We start from the raw sequence: 20,694 nt of genomic DNA, 5'->3' as shown, positions 1-20,694 counted from the left end.
CACAGATAAAAGCAACAGTTCCAAAGAGCTGAACAAAACCGAATTACACAATTGAAAAGGCAGCAAAAATATGAAGCGTCTGATAAGCATATTCATAAATGCAGCTACTGTGGAAACAAAGCACACGGTGGAAAAAGTCAATGTCCCGCTAAAGGAAGACAGCGTAAAAAAACCCGTGCATGCAGTTTGTCACATCACAGATAAAAAGGAAGACGAGCTGTTTATTGATGCAGTAAGGAACTAATCGATGAATGAAACCTCTTATCTTTACAACGATTGACAAACACGGAATGTAACTTGAACACATCGTACAAATACGAGCCTGATTGAAAGAAATAATGATAATCAAATCCTTGATGACAGCAACATTCAATAACACTCACAAAACAATTACTGTATATTGACAATCATGTTACGTTATTTTTAAAATGTTCCCTTTTCTTTTTCATAACTTCTACTTCTCCACTGCGATACACGGGTATATATATAAATGTATATATATACCCGATCTACAATACATACTTTAGCATAGACAAGCCACACGCTGTGGCAATTGTAGAGTCTTAAGCCTCTAACGCCGACATTCGAGGTTCGATTCCCGAGAGGGATGTACTGACTATGTACGCGCTACCGATTCATTTTACCTTCCCATCTCCTTGGTTTGGGACGTATGAAAAATATTAGGTTAACGAGAATCATGTTACGCTATTTTTAAAATTTTTAGCACAAGCACAATGAGAAGCTTCGATGCATGTACTCCATAACGCGTTAAAAATAACGCATTTAATCACACTTTCAATTCCAAGCAAACGGGAACTTTTGTCAATGCATGATTTCCTGGTACATCCATTACACTGATGCACACATCACAGCTACAAAAATGTTAGAGTCGGAATAAAGCGCGTTCCTACGACTGATCATTTCGACTTCCGAGCGAAGCCTTGATAAAAGCATGGTTTTGTGCACACTGAAAAGCAAGCAAAATTAGATGCATTACAGAAAGCGGACTTTGTGGCTCTTACTGGGGATCATTGGACTTCCGTGACCGTTAGTAATTCTAAATACATCTAATTACAAAATGTTCAATGATCACACTGTTTTAGCCTAATGTACAAAATAATTTTGGCTAATGTTACTCAGAGTTTAAAGAGTAAGCTGGTCAAATTACCTTTTATGTTTCTGACTTATTTTTTTAAGAAGAAAAACTGCACTTTATGGTGAAATTTTGGTTATTATTATTTAAAGACAATACTATTCTGAAAATGTACTTAAAGTACTTAAACTACCACTTTATTTTTAAGTCTGCCCAATTTTAACCAGGGATGATATTTTTGTTTCTGTTTTGAATTCAAATGCAGTTTAAAGCTTTTTTTCAGAAATTAAAACAGCTTCAGTTTACAATATTCATGTCCATGTCTATTATTTGATTCTGTAAGCCCACTAAAACCGTTTTAAATAAAAAAAAACATTTGCGATTTGGGGCAAATTTACGTGTGCGATTACATACGATTAATCAAGATTAATTCTTACACAGCCTCTAATTAATTGGATTAATTTTTTAATCGAGTCCCACCTAATATATATATATATATATGTAGATTTGTATATATATGTGTATATACAGTATATATGTAGATATGTATATGTTGTATATACAGTATGTATATATGTGTGTGTGTATATGTATATATATATAACTGTATATATATGTGTATATATATGTTTATATGTATATATATGTTTATATATGTGTCTGTGTGTGTGTGTATATATATATATATATATATGCCAGCAACACTCATGACAATTACAAAACAATTACATTGTCAATCATGTTACGTTATTATTAAAATGTTTCCTTTTCTTTTTACTTCTCCGCTGCCAATCGCAGCTATTTTGCTATATATATATATATATATAAATAGATAGATATGACAACAACACTCATATCAATGACAAAACAATTACATTAACAATCATCTTACGTTATTTTTAAAATGTTTGCTTTTCTTTTTCATAACTTCTTTAACACACTACTTCTCCGCTGCGAAGCGCGGGTATTCTGCTAGTTTTTAAATATACTGTAAATTCTACCTATAATGTACAACATATTTCAAAGTATACAGATGTGCCAATATAAGAATATATTTGTTAGTTTTGTACAGGATATTAGCTTTCCACTAATAGAAAATGTGTTCATGAACGGGAGCTCGAATATTCGAGATGTACTGAGAGTTACAGTTTCTACCCAAGCAGCAGATGAGTTCGTCTCTGAAAGCCGACACTGCAATGTGCGTGTAAATAAACTGCTGCCATTGTCATCTTTTTAAACAGTTTCTTGAAATGTCAAAGAGCATCAAGCTCACAGTCCACATCAAGGTTATTATAGTTAACGAAAACTAAAATCAAAACTGAAACTATTATTAAAAAAACGTTTTCATAAACTGAAATAAAATAATTAACAAAACTGAAATGAAAAACTAAAACTAAATAAAACTATTAAAGTAGCTGGAAAGACTAACTGAAATAAAATAATAATTTACTAAAATATTTTTAGTTTTCGTTTTTGAATGAATATTCTTGCCGTTAGTCTTTAACCTTTGTAAGTTAAACTCTAAAAACAGAATTTGTGGTGACAGAGCAAGCTGAATACAGGTGTGTAAAGCGTGTGAAATAGAAAGCGATTTACATGCCGCCTTTCTTTGCGCTTGTTGTATATCAAGATGTAATTCAAACGGCTGAAATCAGAATGTGCTGGTCAACAAAACCTTTACCATATGGAGAGAAAAATCACGAGTGAGTAACATTTCAGTTTATTTCTCACGTGACTGCTTTTTGTCGACAGCAATTCACCTGCCACTTCGCACAGGAGAAATCGTGTTTACTTTCTCATATACGAGGTATAGAAAAAGTATAATAATCATGAAAACATTCAACCTCGATATTTTGATGAATCTTGACGTTATAGACCTACCAGAGTCTAAAAATACAGTTTCTTGAAATGGTATGTGTGTGCAAGTGTGTCTGTGTGTATATAAACACGATAACTCAAAAACGCAACTAGATAGACAGCATGTGGTTGTTACACTACAATTGTAAATGTGTATTTGGGTCAAATACATCACCCGGAAGTGGTACTTTACCTGAACCCATTTTTTTTTTATTCATGCAGCTGCAGAGTCCGATTTATTCAACTTTACTTGTATATTATCAATTTGATATGTTGATGGTTCCTTAACGTACATAATATAAAAATATAATAATTGTCTTGTGGTTTACACCTCAAATATCCATCCCCATATCCAAGTATACAAGATAGTGTACGGGAGACCACTCCTGGTTTTTGAAAATAAAACGGCACTGATTGAGACACTGACTAGGTCATCCATCATACAAGATCAGCATATTGTTGCTGACCGATCACTTTTGCTTTAAAAACGTTGTTTAACAGTGAAGCGACACAAACAAAGGTAGGTAGGCGAAGAGAGTCTGCCAAGTGATGAAAAACTAAACACACGATGGGTTTTTTTGTATTTATTCTATGTTTATTCATTTATCTTTTTTAGTACATATTCTCAACTCAAAATACCTAATATTGTGAAAGTAATCCATTAGCAGAATTACATTTTAAAACATTTGTCTCCCTCTTTTCATGTTTCTCTCTCTCTGTCAATATAGATAGTTGAAATATCATATTCTTTTTGTTCTTAACATCAACCTCATTGCATACCGGGGATTTTTCCTGCCTTACATCCAAACCTGCTGCGGTAGGCTCCAGGTTTCCTGCAATCCTGCTCTGGATAAACCGGTTTAGATAATGTATATACGCTTATTGTTCTTACTCTCAGATGCTATCTGTCATTTTATGCCTATCTGTACTCCTATTACCTCACATCACAGCTACAAAAATGTTAGAGTCGGAATAAAGCGCGTTCCTACGACTGATCATTTCGACTACCCGAGCGAAGCCTTGATAAAAGCATGGTTTTGTGCACACTGAAAAGCAAGCAAAATTAGATGCATTACAGAAAGCGGACTTTGTGGCTCTTGCTCTGCTCATTATGGGTTTGCTGTCCTTTATGTTGGGCTATTCAAGTCTCATTGCCCCTAACCTTCACACTACATGTTTGCTGTTCTTTGTTTCCCTCAATACTGCACTATGTGGGGTCTGCACACTGATTCAAGTCTAAAAGTCCTGTTCTTCCTAAGCCCAATTTTCGTGATATTTTTGTTTCTGTTTTGAATTCAAATATTTTAAAACTTTTTATTAAAATTGTTCATATTCACTATCTAGTTTTGATTAAAAAAAAAACATTTGCGATTTGGGGAAAATTTTTATCAGACAAAATCAAAACCAGATTGTAAACCAAATAGTGCAGTAAGCTTCCACTAACATTAAACTCGTATCCAAATCCCTTAAGTGTACAGTTCTGCCTGATTGTGACACAAAACTAAACTCCATAGGAACTCCATGCCATAATTACTAAAACTAAAACTAATATAAATAAAAATAAAATAGAAATGTCTTTGTGAAACAAAAACTAAACTAAAACATTAAAATCATCTTACGATGAAGGAAAACTAAAACTAAACTGAATTTCCAAGTAAGGTCATATTTCAAAAAATATAGAAATAAAAACTAATATATTTGTTAGTTTTGTACAGGATATTAACTTTCCACTAATAGAAACTGTGTTCATGAACGGGGGATCGAATATTCGAGATGTACTGAGAGTTACAGTTTCTACCCAAGCAGCAGATGAGTTCGTCTCTGAAAGCCGACACTGCAATGCGCGTGTAAATAAACTGCTGCCATTGTCAAAAGGCAAAACTATAATAACCTTGGTCCACATCTCAGTGTAGAATAACTTTACATCTCACATCTGGCGACACGTCTGCCTACTTGAAGGACTTCCTAACAGACGGAGTTCTTTGGAGAGCCGGAGATTAACGTGCACAGTTGAAGGATCAGCCGTGACTGAGCACACAGCAGGTCTTATACGAAAAGTGTTTGGAAATATGCTTGTTACAGTCCAATATGTCGGTTTCATTTTTATTTCAGATTTAAATAGATATATTTGAACTACATATAGTTTATATTATATGTGAACGTACCTTGCTATACGTTTCAGGTATACTTCATTTTCATTCGGCGAGACTCTCGGCACCCACTGCGGTGTTTATCTTGAAAAACATTCAATGGAGACCCTCCTGGCTTTCACCGCAGACATTTCTATAAGGTGGTCCAGATATAATTATGCAATTTTCATTACGTTAAGTTTATTACGTATAAAATCACCCGAAAAATCCCAGACAATCGAGAAGTGTGCGAACTGACAAGATGAAGAATCGTCTTCACGCCGAACTGGAATCGTCCCCGCATACATCAAAGTCACCCAGACGATCTGGATGTGCGTAACTAGATCGGGACCACCCTGTACTTGTAAGCGCAGTGAAGGGGGTCTCGTTCGCGCCACGAGTCAGATAACTAATAATCATTTATGTGCGTCATTCATTCCGCCCGTTATTCAGTGTGAATGTTTTGAAGGGAGCATTGAGCCGATGTGATTTAGCGGTTATTGATCCTCAGTAGCCGAGCAGAAGTTTTATTCAACGTTAGGTGTTTTTGTTCGCCGTGTCTTCTGAATCGGTGCCACCATTTTGGAGTTTCGTTCTTAGGCTGGGACGCTCCATTAGCAGAAGCCAGGCCTGTGGAGATCTCTAGTAAGACTCTTTAGAAGTCAGCAGCAGATATCTAACAGCCTTGAAGATTAATAATCACACTCGGAGCACATTAGACCACGGCTTCCTAAACTCGTCCTGCGGCCTCCCTGTGCCTGCAGGTTTTGATTCCAATCAGCTTCTGTTTTTATTTGGACTCCTGGGCTAATTAAGTGATGTGTTATTTCTCAAGTTCTGTGTTTTGGGAACAATATAGAAATTAGAAAACTAAGTTTGGAAAAAAAATAAAATAAAATATTCCAAGCAGTTATATGGGAATACTGTATTTGTTATTTTTAACAATATTTTCATCTTGGTTTTCATTCTACTTTCCAGGTGTTCTAATTGTTTAATTAATCCTTTATTTAATAATTAGTGGGTCTGACGCTAACGTATTTGCCACCTTCGATTATTCAGTGTGTTGTTTTTCTGGGTGTCTGCTCGGCTCGTTTTTAATTCTCATTAATAAGATACAACAAAAGGGGAAAACTGCACAGAGAAAGAGCAGAATAGAATGAAATGAACAAAAGAGAGTCCAGCATTTCAATCGATAGCTAATCTAAAAAAAAGCCCAGCTAATAAAATGAGCTCAGCGTTATCAGGTGTTGTCACTGATTGTGAAGCTGATTGGAATAAAAACCTGCAGCCATAGGGGGGTCCCCACGACTGAGGTTAGGAAACATTTGAAGGATTTAGACGAGAACAGGCCATTCAGCCCAACAAAGCTGCCAGTCCTGTCAAATTAACTCTTCTAACATAACACCAAGTCGAGTTTTGAAAGTCCCTAAAGTCCTCCTGTCTGTCACACTAGCTGGTCGCTTATTCCAAGTGTCTGTGGTTCTCTGTGTGAAGAAAAACTTTCTAATGTTTCTGTGACGTTTTCCCTTCACAAGTTTCCAACTGTGTCCCCGTGTTCTTGATGAACTCATTTTAAAGTCACCGTCTCGATCCACTGGACTAATTCCATCCATCCATCCATTATCCAACCCACTTTATCCTAACTAGAGGGTCACGGGGGGTCTGCTGGAGCCAACACAGGGCACAAGGCAGGAAACAAACCCCGGGCAGGGCGCCAGCCCACCACAGCTGGACTAATTCCCTTCATCATCTTAAACACTTCAGTCAGGTCTCCTCTGAATCTTCTTTTGTTTTAACTGTAAAGGCTCAGCTCTTTTAATCTTCCCTCCTAACTCAACCCCTGTAGCCCTGAATCAGCCGAGTCGCTCTTCTTTGGACCTTCTCTTGTGCTGCTATGTCTTTATGGAGACCCAACCTGCACACAGGACTCCAGATGAGGCCTCACCAGTGTGTTATAAAGCCTGAGCAGACCCTCCTGTGACTTGTACTCCACATGTCAAGGCGCTATATAACCTGACAGTCTGTTAGCCTTCTTAATGGCTTCTGAACTCTGTCTGGCACTTGATAGCGTCGAGTCCACTACGACTCCCAGGTCCGTCTACTTTTCGATTTTCAGACCTCCTGTTGTGTATTCATATCTCACGTCTCTACTGTACTTCCCGTGTGTTAATATTTTTCATTTACTCACATTAAAGGTCTTCTCAGCGTCAGATTGTGTGACACTAGTGTCATTCACTATTTCACAAACTGATCAAGTGTAGTGAATTTTAGAACAGATTAAACTTTTTTTATGTGACAGGAACATGAAAAGAATCAGACTATGAAAAATGATATGAAGGAATAAATGAAGACAAGTATCAGCAAAACCACACCAGAAATATGTTAACAATAAAGACAAGAGGCCTTCAAGTGAAGGCCAAGTGAAATGTGCAGGAGCGGGACATGAGGGGGAGCACCGCGGCCGAACCACAGATCTGAATGTGGCTGAGATGAGAGGCGTGATATAAAGAGACCACCCGCTTCACCCCGTGTGACGCCAGTGTCCCCGAGTTACTCAGACTGACTGATATTCAGCCGTTCCGTTGGGCTGTGTTCCCCGATTGTAGCCCACCACAGCTCTGTGTTCCCTCCGTACTTACAGCTTTTTTGGACTGAGATGTGCCGATAAGGGAGTGAGGAGACTGGGATGAGTCCTTACCTGTCCGTGGGGTCTGACTCGGCCCAGGGTCTGTCACAGTCACTGTCACTCTGTCGCTGCATGTGTCAAATTGATCTTTAATATCTGGTTGTTTCTGCCACACGTCCAGCGTGTAGTCGCAGGTCAGCAGCACCATTCCAGGCCCAGTCCCAGTCATCAGCTGCCTCCCTGTCATTGTCCACCTGCACTGCCCGTCCTCCAGTTTGGTCTCATTGTCATACAGCTGGCACTTCACTCCAATGTGGTTTTTATTCACTTCACAGGAAATCTGAATCTTCTCCTCCAGAGTGATGGATGTCGGTGTCACCTGTAGGGTGGCCTTCTGTAATGGAACTAAAGAATTAGAGAGAAGTCAAGAGTCCTGTGTTAATGGAGTCCAGTCTGAGCCACCAAGCACAAGGTGACTGGGGGGGGGCACAGGGACAGCCTCTCAGCTGATCAGGCCAGTTGCCCTCTCACATCAGCAGAAAGCAGTGGCCACTGGTGACACTTGATGTGCTCCTCGGGTCACTTAGTGACACAGCACTCACTCCACTGCTTTGATGAATTCAGATTGGCCTCTGGTAACCTGGGCCTCATATTGAACCCTGGTGCCCTCAAGGTCCACAGCTGAACTTTCTGACCCGTCCACACCTTTGAGGACGTTGTTCTTATCTACCTGCCCTCACCTCATTTCAATGCTGACGTTCACAGCAGAGAAGAGTGGGCATCACTGGTGCCAGGACTCAAGGGGGACAACAGGAAGTTCGTCATCTAGTTCCCACTTTTCCACTGGCATTGTAAAAACTAAAGAGGGCACTGAGGGGCTCATCATGTCTGAATGACCACCTCACCACTTTGCAGTTTTATGTAACTACTGTGACATTTCTTACCTAATAGCAGCAGCTCTTTGGGGTCACTGCGGGGTGAGCGTTGATCCCCTGTGCCTCCGTTGGGCTGATAATCACAGCTCAGCTGTACTATTTTGATGGTGACCGGGTCTCCGTCCAGTTGACTCCAGGACACCTCAAAGTCACACGTGTCTCCAGTCGTCCTCTCTGAGGTCACAGAGGTGTTTCCTACATACAGGCTGCAGGTTACTCGACCAGGAGTGACGTTTGTTGCACAGTGAGCAGTGAGCCTTCCATTTATTGTCAGTGACTTCACGTCCAAACTGAGGTCCGGCTTCTCCAGTGAGCCTGTAGGACAGACAGTAGGCCGCGTTATCTCAAAGCTCTGCCTCTGATTGGCTGACCACCTCAGTTTGTCAGGCTGCTACTTCAAGCAGAGACGTTAGTGACAGACACAAGCCCTGAGCCCCAGTGGGGTACAGAACACCATCCTTCAGGCTATAGGGTTCATTTAACAAGGAATCTATTAATTTTTTACATTTAAGATTTCTCATTTACAGATTTATCAATGTTGTTTCTTGTCCTAGTGTGTGTGTATAAACACAGGGAACTCCAGTTTCTGTATTACCTCTCGTCTGAAGAAGGGGCCTGAGTTGCCTCGAAAACTTACACATTGTAATCTTTTTAGTTAGCCAATAAAAGTTGTCATTTTGCTTGGCTTTTCTCTACAATAATAAAGTCACTAAACTTGGCCACTGACCGCCTTGGTGCCACATCTGAGGCCAGTTTCCCTGTCAACATTCTGAGGCCTGTACCCCAACAAACCACCAAAGTTTGATCTTTCTCTTCTGAGCTAGACGACTGCCATACAGTACGGCACTGCAAGAGGTCATTCACAATATGTCATCATACACCAGAAACAACTAGAAACATTTTATTTTTGTATCATGTAACAGAACACAGAAACAACGTATGCAACTGATACTTGCATCGCACACTTTGGCATTCCCACAAATGGCGCACTGGTAGCACTGGAGCTGCTCATATTTTGGGTAATTTACATGGTGTCCTGATTAGACTACTGGGATGGATGGCAGGTAGGGGCCAGAATGGATTCCCTTTCCAGGCCTGGCCAGGAGGCCCAGGTGGCAAATGGACATGGGAAGACACAGGGATCTGGGCATTGGATACCATCTGAAGAACGGGTACACTGGCATCCTGGCAGGTTTTGATGGAAGAACATTAACCAGCCCGAAGGAAGGACAGGGGGATCATTCAAGCTACATGTCCTCCCCAAAATGTTAGGTGGCATCAACCCAGGAGGAAGATACACCAATGGGCACCCGCAGGGTATTCTGGGAGTTGTTACTATAGAGCAGCCCTGCTGGGTTCCCTGGGCTCCACCAGGGGGTGCTGCTAGGAGGTGTGCTCCGTGGTTTCTGGGACTTCTGATTGACCCAGAAGTACCTCCATTGAGCTATGCCAGGTCCACGATAAAAGGAACAGCACTGGCACATCTGGGCAAGTCGGAGTCGGGTGGAAGGAGGACAAGGTTAACATGGTGGCATGGAGGAGAGGAAAGAGAGAGTTAAATAGAGGAATTGTGGGCGCTGAGAGCCAGTGTGAAGGAAGTGTGGATAATAAATCATTTATATGAACCTGGGACTTGTGTTTGTGTGGTGGTGTCTCAGGATTGGGAGGCTGCAGCGCCCCCTACTGGTCACACTACGTTCATCTCCTCCATGTGTAAATCTGTCTTGAGCTGCAACAAAACTCCATGAGGAAATGAAAGAGAAAAAAACATTTTGTTGTTACAACCTTGTGCAACTCAATACCCCAAAATGACGAAGAGAAAACTGAAATTTTAAATGATTTGCAAATTTTAAAAAATCTAAATATCCCATTGACACAAGCATTCAGAGTCCTGACTACGACACTTGGTTGGGCTCAAGTGTGTCGCCTTCCTCTGCTTGTCGTTGAGATGTTTGGACTCCACCTGCGGGTGATTCAAGTGACTCCACCGATTAGGACAGACACACAGAAGGTCCTAAAGCTGAGCAAAAACCAAGACATGAGGTCACAGGTGGTGCCCGTAGAGCTCAGAGTCGAGGTGCAGATCTTAAGGGGGCTACAAACAACTCCTGTAGCAGTGAAGGCTCCCAAGAGCTCAAGTAGCCTTCTGAATTCATAACTGGTAGAAGTTTGGAGCAACCACAACTCTTCTTAGAGCCGACCACCCAGCAAACCTGAGCAACTTGTGGAGATGGGCCTTGGGTAGAAGAGGCGACCAAGAACCTGATAGCCCCTCTGGCTGGTTAAGCATCAGAAAACCTGTGAGGAGATGGGAGAGACTTCACAAAGACAACCACCATGTCCACACGCCACTGACCTGGGCTTTAGGACAGAGTAACTTCTTAGCATAAGACGCATTGAAGCCTGCATGAAGTTTGCAAAAAGACACCTAAAGAACTCAGACTGTGAGAAACAAAATTCTCTGGTCTGATGAAACCAAGATTAGTGTCATGGCTGGAGGAAACCAGGGACTGCTTACCACCTGTGCAATACCATCTAATGGTGGTGGCAGCATCAGGGACTGGGAGACGAGTCGGAGCCGAGGGGAAGTGGAACAGAGCAAAGTCCAGAGATCACCTTAATGAGAACCTGCACTCAGGACCACAGAACGGCCCGAAGGTTCATCTTCCAACAACACACAAGGTAAAGACAACTCTGAGGACGGCCTTCAGCAGCCCAGCCAGAGCCCAGTGAAACATCTCTGGAGTGACCTGAACGTCCACAGATGGACTTCATCCAAGCCGACAGAACTTGAGGATCTGCTGAGAAGAACATCAGGCAATCCCCAAATCCAGGTGGGCGGCACTCGTCATGTCAAACCCAAGACGACTCCAGAGAGGCTTCAGCTAAGTGCTGAGGAAAAAGGTCGGAATACTGGGATATTTCAGTTGTGGATTTTTAATACATTTGTAAACTTTGTTTTCGGTTTTGTCATTCAGGGGTGTGGACTGTTGCCTGATGAAGGGAAAAATACGAATTGAAACAATTTAAACACAAGGCTGAGACAAAACGACGCATGAAAAAGGGAAGGAGGTCTGCATACGCACCAAAGGCGCTGGAAATAATGTGGGAACTTCACAAACACGTGAGAGCCAAAGAGAACTGAACTCGGTTACTTGAATTTGAAAAGTCTAACAAATAAATTGTGAAAACGGCACAGTGAAGGTGTGTGCAGAAGAACAGATGGGTCTCTAGTCTTTATATGCAGAGGAGATTTTAAATCTGAAACACTCTAATGGCCACTGTTGGTCAAAAAGAAACACAAAGGCTCATCTGACAAGGACACACCAGAGCTAAACTGGGACAAGTGCTGATGTGTGTGTGTGTTGGGGTAGAGTGAACACTTAAAAATGATTTACAACTTATAAAAAAAAAGAAGAAGAAGAAGAAGTGGCTGACTTTGTGGAGAGGGGATTATCAGATAACAGATTGAAGACGTTCTGCTTCTAGAGATGTCATTTCATGTTTAACTTTACTCAAGTTAAGAAACTGAAAAACTAAATCTCAATACTTAATATTTAAAAACATGGAAACACACAATACTACCAGATGTTGACACCGGCCTCATCATAATCTCAGATTATCAGTTCTCCATTAATTCCCACTCTGATTCAATACCCTCCTCTGATCTCTAGTCATTTAAATAGAAAGGACTTTGCCACTCAAACCAAACACCTTCACCCGCCCCCCCAGTTGGGGGTCCAGTTCCGGTCCACTCACCTTGCGGCTCGACAGTCCTCACCAAACCTGCAGAGAAACAACAAGGAGGCTCTCATTAACAGTCTTCATCTTTGTGATGGCAGCAGCCGTTCAGTAAACTCTGAGTGACGCGGTGACAAACGAGACGTCATCACACGAGGCCACAAAATGTTCATCTCTTCTGAGCCCGAGAGATATACAGAGGTGGGCAAAAGCCGGTTTACAGTTTTTCGTATGGAAAAAGACATGCAGGTTATGATTATTACAATAGCTTTATTAAATCAATAGCTTTAACATCTCAAAAGAAAGTCACAATGGCTCAGCGCACTCGGGTACAATCTCATTAAGTGCTCAAATTGACAGCCTCGTGTATTCACAACTTAAACCTACTTTTGCACACGATGCAGCACACCCCTTATTACTATGACAGAGATGGGAGTAGATTCACACCTGGTGGTATGGATCGTGGACTATCTTACAGACAGACCTCAGTATGTGCGTCTCGGGAGCTGCAGGTCTGACATTGTGGTCAGCAGCACAGGAGCACCGCAGTGGACTGGACTTTCTTCAGTCCTGTTCAGCCAACATACATCAGACTTCCAATACAACTCGGAGTCCTGCCACGTGCAAAAGTTCACTGACGACACTGCTATGGTGGGCTGCATCAGGAGTGGGCAGGAGGAGGAGTATAGGAACTGTGGCACACGGCTGGGGGTGTTGCCCAGCTGGAACACCCAGGAGGACCGGAGGAGGGCTTGCGCCTCCTCCACACCACGAGGGGGTGACCGCCCTGGTTGCACTGGGGACCACGGGTGCAGAGCTTGGAAGCTCAACCCCGTAGGGGCCCGTGGTCACCGCCAGGGGGCGCCTCGGTGCCTGGAGAGCCCTGGACCTCAACACTTCTGCCACACCAGGAAGAGCTGGGGGGAAGAAGACTGGGGACACCCGGAGGGCTTCCAGGTGCATAGCTGGCACTTGTCAGTGTCCGCGGAGGAGTGTCGGGAAACACCTGGAGCCCATCCAGGCTTTTATAAAAGGGGCTGCCTCCCTTCATTCGATGACTGGAGTCGGGTGGAAGTGGACGGGAGTCTTGCGAGAGAGGAGTGGAGGCGGCCTGAAGAAAGGCACTGGAGAGAGAGGCCTGGACTTTTGGGGATCGGTACAGAGGCACTGGGTTGTGCACGAACTAAAAACTTGTAAATATTGTAAATAAATATGTGTGTGCTGGGTGAGAAAACGTTGTCTGTCTGTCTGTGTCTGGGGCTCGTTCCACAGAACCTAATCAAGGACTTTGTTAAATGGTGCGACTCTAACCACCTGCAACTCAACACCAGCAAAACCAAGGAGCTGGGGGTGGATTTTAGGAGGCCCAGGCCCCTCATGGACCCCGTGATAATCAGAGGTGACTGTGCAGAGGGTGCAGACCTATAAATAGCAGGGAGTGCAGCTGGATGATAAATTGGACTGGACTGCCAATACTGATGCTCTGTGTAAGAGAGGACAGAGCCGACTATACTTCATTAGAAGGCTGGCGTCCTTCAACATCTGCAATAAAATGCTTCAGATGTTCTACCAGACGGTTGTGGCGAGTGCCCTCTTCTACGTGGTGGTGTGCTGGGGAGGCAGCATAAAGAAGAGGGACGCCTCATGCCTGGAAAAACTGGTGAGGAAGGCAGGCTCTATTGTAGGCACGGAGCTGGACAGTTTGACATCCGTGGCAGAGCGACGGGCGCTGAGCAGACTCCTATCAATCATGGAGAATCCACTGAATCCACTGAACAGGATCATCTCCAGACAGAGGAGCAGCTTCAGAGACAGACTGAGGAGACCCCACACTATGCGACTCTTCAATTCCACCCAGGGGGGTAAACGTTAACATTATACAAAGTTATTGTCTGTTATACCAGCCTGGCACTCTCCACCTTGCACTTTTTAACTTGCACTGTGCTTTTATCACTCTTTAATTTAATATTGTTCTTTATCAGTATGCTGCTGCTGGAGTATGGGAATTTCCCTTTGGGATTAATAAAGTATCTATCTATCTATCTATCTATCTATCTATCATTTAGAGCCTATCTATCTATCTGTCTATCTATCTGTCTATTGTGATAAGAATGAGTTGGAGACATCATAAAGATTTGGGGCAGCCACCCGTATAATTGAATCGGCTGCCAAAGTAGTTGTAAATAGCACGATGTGCTTAGTTCAGAGTCCAGAACAGAGCTGCCTGTACTGAGGCAAGATGGCAGTTTTAAAGGGCAGGAAGGGAAGTGACGTCATCTATGCCGGAACTGGGAGTGGTGTCCTTGTGCCCGGAATTGACATCATCCTTGGGGCTGGCAACAGGCGGGATTTCCTGGGAAAGATCTGCAAGGGACTGAGAGAGAAAGTCAGTACACTCCGTCACCCCCTGGCCTGGCGTAGAATTACTAGTGTTTAGGCCCTTCAGCTGGTTCCCATGCGCACGTGTGTGACACTATCTATCTATCTATCTATCATTTAGAGCCTATCTATCTATCTATTTATCTATTATATAGTGCCTTTCATATCTATCTATCTATCAATCTATCTATCTATCATTTAGAGCCTTTCTATCTATCTATCTATCTATCATATAGTGCCTTTCTATCTATCTATCTATCTATTTATCTATTATATAGTGCCTTTCATATCTATCTATCTATCAATCTATCTATCGATCATTTAGAGCCTTTCTATCTATCTATCTTATTTTATAGATAGATTGAGATTGATAGAGATATTGTCGTAGCTCTTTACACAAAAAGATTATGATAAATGTAATTTTTTTTATTACTAAAGTTGCGAGAAATGTACAACTAACAAATGTATCAGAAGGGGACCCTTTTTTCGATTTCCTGGATTACTGATTTTTGCCGGTTGTCTGCAGGATGTCAGTATTTGCTGTCTTGCAAAGGAGTCGCCGCTTTGAAATGTGGCTGGTTGAGTATACAGACAACACCAAGTTGTGATAACAGACCTGCTCCTTCCTTGGAGGATGTCTGTATTTACCCGACTTGGAGGTTACATGTCTGACGCTATTGGTTTCTAATCAGCATATCTGTACTTATTCATGGTTGGTAACAATAAATTTTGTTAACTTGTGTTTTCATTAATTGTTAAACACAGAACATTCAGATGTGCCACTGTTTAATTGTCCAGAACTGATAATGGCAGGTACTGAAGGAGATTTAAAGTTCTGGGCAGGAGAAGGCAAAGGGAGGGACAGGCCACTGAGAACGCTGCCAAGACACTCAGACAGAGCACAGGGGTTCGCAGGCAGACGAGGGTACCTGGCTGGCACAACGTGAGGCACAAGGACGGCAACACTTACTTCCAGGGAGGAAGAGACGGCTCCACAAGGAGACGCCAGTTGTGAGTCCAGCGAGAGAGGGAAGTCGCATGAAAGGACCGAGCAAAGCTGGCAGACGAGAAATGAGGCGTCCCAAGGTCACAGCAGCACAAGGAGCCCAGAGCAGAAAAAAAGGAACGACGAAGAGACGCTGACAGGGATTTGATAAAACTTCTGTTGGGAAACGAGTGTCCGGTGAACAAAGTGCATCCGTGGACAGCTGGAAGATTAGTTGTTGGGGTAACACAGTGCGCAGACTGGACTCTGCTCCACTCCTCCAATGCTTGTTTTTAATGGACTTTTAGAGGGTGGACTGTGTGCTTTCCTTTCTAAAAAAGGAATTTTGTTCCTGATATTGTTAGATTTTGTTTATGTTCATTTATCTTTTTAATGTACGTATTATTGTCTGGTGTAATAGAAGTTACTGTTGCTTTTCCTGAAATTACTGTTGTGTCTTTCATTGTGTGTTTACTCACCGCCCAATTTAAAGAACCCTGTGTGCAATTTTCTGTAAATCTCAGGAGTTCCCAGTCTCTGGGTGGCGTAGTCGGATATTTTAATGGTGTCAAAGTTAGATTACCTGTAAGTGCGACCAGACACCTGTCACATAAATGTATGCACTCCAGTAAAAGACAATATAGAAGCACGCGTTTCAATTCAAAGTCACCACTTGCGTGGCAGCTAAGTCGCCCTGTTTGCAATACACGACTGACAGCTAGATCTTCACAGCAGAACTTCGTGCCACCTTCTTGTGCCATCTCAAAATAGTCGGTGAAGAATCGCTGCCATCAACAATACATGAGGCGTACTGCGCTATCTGATGCTGTGCCAGGCCTATGACATACGCGACTTTCCTGCAGACGACCAGGAGCGAATTGCGCTGAGAAGTGGGCGGGAACAATTCAACGACTCACTGAGTGTCACATTTCTGAACCAATCCATTGCGCCGTGAAGGCAGCGCTCACAGCAGGGGCAGGGATTTTGAACTGCCGAGAGCCGCGGTGCTCTCGTTAAGCCGGGCTGACAGACCGCGAGGTTCCTCCTATGAACAGACTGCAATTCAACACATAAGTAAAAGTGTGTCGTCTGTGCAGAGAGAGCATCGCACGTGTTAGGATTAGGAATACACATAACCCAACGCAAAACCTTTCAGTGACATCAACAACAACAACATTTATTTATAAAGCACATTTTCATACAAACAATGTCGCTCAAAGTGCTTTACATAATGAAGAAAAAGAGAAAAAAGACAAAATAAATAATTTTAAAGTAGGGAACACTAATTAACATAGAATAAAAGTGAGGTCCGATGGTCAGGGAGGACAGAAAAAACAAAAACAAAAAAAAACTCCAGATGGCTAGAGAAAAAAATAAAATCTGCAGGGGTCCCAAGGCCACGAGACCACCCAGCACCCTCTAGGTATTCTACCTGACATCAATGACCTCCATCAGTCCTCATTATATTCAGGGTTCACATGGAAGAACTTGATGATGACAGTCATGTGGACTTCTGGCCTTTAATCCATCAATGTAAGCCGCTTTTCCACTGCATAGTACAGCACGACACGGTTCAGTTCAGCTCACTTTTGGGGCGTTTTCCACTGGTAACAGTACCTGGTACCTGGTCCTTTTTTTAGTACCACCTCAGCCGAGGTTCCAAGCGCGCCGAACCGTTACCAAAACGTGACGTGTAAACTCTGCTGGTCACTGATTGGCCGGAGAAAATCGTCATTACAGCATCACTGGCTATTCTTTTCTTTAAAGGTACACACACGCGGAAGTTTGTGTCGCGTCTCTCCATCGCTGGACGCAGTTTGTTGCATAAGTGGATGAATGTTTCTTCAGACATTCGAAAGTTCTCCAGCCACTGAGTGTTTGTAAAACCGGGAACAATCACATCCCACCACTCTGAGGCACGGTTAAATGTCCAAACAGATGGTCTGTTGCGGCGACTTTTTTGCAAAATGTGGAAGATCTGTAATATACAGAATCGGCATTTTAATGTTACACTGGCAGTTAAGTTCATTTTATGCTTTGCAACAGTGATAAAAGTTAGCTAGTGACGTGCTTTTTTTAGATGCTTACCCTTGCGCGTCGTCGAGCTAAAGTGTTGTCGTTGTCTGCGTGTTGTTGTAAAAGTTCCACGATGTCACGGCAGTAGAGGCGGCGCAACTATAACGACACGTGAATAATCCCGCCCACTCTAAAGCGGTACTAAACTGCAGTCGAAACGCAAACCGAGCCGAACTGAGCCGAACCAAGGTGAGCTGTACTGAACCGTGCTGTGCCGTACTATCCAGTGGAAAAGCGCCTGTAGAGACATCATATATTATTTATATATATTTATTTTATTTAAATCATATTTTTATTATATATTTATATGTATAAATATTAATATATTTATATATACATATCATATATACTTTGGCATTCGCCGGCGTCAGTGGCCGAGTGTTAAAAGTATCGCAGGTAGGTGCTGTGCACTCTTTGTTGTTCTTCAGCGTTACGATGAAAGTGCAGGAGTCGATATAAACCGCTTTGTTCATGAAACTGCTAAATGTGCCTTTGAAGTTAACGGTGTGTCACAGGACTGCCATTAAGAGAGCTGCTAACGGAGAGCCACAGGAGACGCGGATTTCAGAACTACGATGAGGCGGCGCAGCATCCACACTCTGACTGCCCGAGCAGCTAAAGGAAGTTAACATTTCTGTCCAATTGGAAGAGTAAACATGCCGTGACAAAGCAGCCGCAGCGTTTTAACACGTCGTGTATAAACTCTGGTTGCTGTTATACCACATAGTGATGAAGTAGTGAGAATGACCGAAAAGACATCATAGCGGACGAAGTCACTTCTCAGCCGTGTAGCTGCACTGTTCTGTATGCGTCTGTCTGTCATTACAACATGAAAACTAATTTTAGCACAAGTCCGGTATTTAAGATAATAAATGCTCATGCGGGCGGCACAGTGGCACAGTGGTAGCGCTGCTGCCTTGCAGTAAGGACTCCTGGGTTCACTTCCCGAGTCCTCCCTGCCTGGAGTTTGCATGTTCTCCCCGTGTCTGCGTGGTTTCCTCCCACAGCCCAAAGACATGCAGGTGAGGTGCATTGGTGATCCTAAATTGTCCCTAGTGTGTGTGTGGGTGTGTGTGCCCTGCGGTGGGCTAGCACCCTGCTCGGGGTTTGTTTCCTGCCTTGCGCCCTGTGTTGGCTTTGATTGGCCCCTGTAGTTGGGATATAGCGGGTTGGATAATGGATGGATGGATGGATGGATGGAATTAGTCCAGTGGATCGAGACGGTGACTTTAAAATGAGTTCATCAAGAACACGGGGACACAGTTGGAAACTTGTGAAGGGAAAACGTCACAGAAACATTAGAAAGTTTTTCTTCACACAGAGAACCACAGACACTTGGAATACGCGACCAAGTAGTGTGACAGACAGGAGGACTTTAGGGACTTTCAAAACTCGACTTGATGTTATGTTAGAAGAGTTAATTTGACAAGACTGGCAGCAGATGGAATGATCATACATTTATAGAGTCACATAAATAACATTTATTAAAGACAACAGATAAATATTTACAACTCGTCAAGGCTTCCGCTAGACTGTGAACACAAATGAACTTAGTAACGTGAAATAAAACCCCACAAACCTCCCAAGAACAAGTGAAATGATAAAAAACAAGGTCTGTATTAAAAACAGTGCAACAACCGCGCATAACAATTCAATCCAACAATATTGTGAAAAGAGTAAAAGTACCCCATTGTATCTACAGAACAAAACTTACAATTAGTTAAAACACCTTGACTCTTAAAATGTACTGTACATATCCAGATGTTTGCTGGAACAGATGAGACCTTGGATGGATGGATGGATGGAATAATTAAAGAAAGTTTTTTCGATGTTCCTTAACAGTTTAGAAGAATCGACATTCTAAGCTTACAGCTGGTTTTACATTTATTACAAAGCTGATTGTGTGGCGATTGGTTTGGTAGGCTGAGGTACTTACACGGTGCTCGATTGGTACTAAGGGGGCCCAAAATGTGCCAAGAAAATATCAACCACACCATCGCACCACCACCACCAGCAGACTGAGCAGTTGATACAAGGCAGGATAGATCCCTGCTTTCATGCTGTTGACCCCATATTCTGACCTACCATCCAAATGCTGAAGCAGAAATCGAGACTCATCAGACCTCATTCATCTTCTGAAGTCCAATGTTGGTGAACCCGTGTCAATTGTAGCCTCAGTTGTCTATTATTAGCTGACAGGAGTGACATCCGGTGGGGTCTCCTGCAGCTGTAGCCCATCTACTTCAAGGCTTGATGTGTTGTCCATTCGGAGGTGCTCTTCTGCACACCTCAGTTGTAACGAGTGATTATCTGAGTTCCTGTTGCCTTTCTATCAGCTTGAACCAGCCTGGCTATTCTCCTTTGACTTCTGGCATCTACAGGGCATTTTCGCCCAGAGAACTGCCACTCACTGATATTTTCCCTTTTTCTGACCATTCTCTGTAAACCCTCAGAGATGGTCGTCTGTAAAAATCCCAGTATATCAGCAGTTTCTGAAATACTCAGCTCAGCCCGTCTGGCACCAACAGCCATGCCACGTTCAGAGTCACTTCAGTCCCCTTTCTTCTTCATTCTGATGCTTGTGGTTTGAACTTCAGTCTTGACAAGGTCTACAGGCCAACATGTGTTGAGTTGCTGCCATATGATTGGCTGATTGGAGATTTGCGCTAAGAAGCAGTTGAGCAGATGTTCCTAATAAAGTGGCCGGTGAGTGTATTCTTATTATATTTTGCTCAGACCAACACAATCTAGGTGGGCAATGGTGGGTAACCACTGTCACCCGGCACATGTACTGACGTGATTGCTGATGCATTGAACAGTACATGCCACATGAAACATGAAGGGTTCTGCCAGTTTCCTTACCAACAAGCAGC

General features: G+C 42.8%; 1 protein-coding gene across 2 annotated transcripts in view; it reads right to left on the bottom strand.

Annotated features, from left to right (window-relative positions):
* Window positions 1-20,694, bottom strand: part of LOC120518611 — a 32,617-nt gene that overhangs the window by 8,337 nt on the left and 3,586 nt on the right. For both annotated transcript variants that reach the window (XM_039741486.1, XM_039741487.1), the window contains exons 2-4: window positions 12,400-12,426; window positions 8,650-8,955; window positions 7,778-8,110 (exon numbers count right to left, since the gene is read on the bottom strand). In XM_039741486.1, the coding sequence (XP_039597420.1) occupies window positions 7,778-8,110; window positions 8,650-8,955; window positions 12,400-12,426 (666 nt within the window). The remainder of the gene's footprint in view (window positions 1-7,777; window positions 8,111-8,649; window positions 8,956-12,399; window positions 12,427-20,694) is intronic.

The sequence above is a fragment of the Polypterus senegalus genome, chromosome 18, assembly GCF_016835505.1.
Source record: "Polypterus senegalus isolate Bchr_013 chromosome 18, ASM1683550v1, whole genome shotgun sequence".
Classification (NCBI taxonomy): Eukaryota; Metazoa; Chordata; class Cladistia; order Polypteriformes; family Polypteridae; genus Polypterus; species Polypterus senegalus.
Note: the sequence above shows the minus strand (reverse complement) of the source record. Positions and strands in the feature narration are given on the sequence as shown.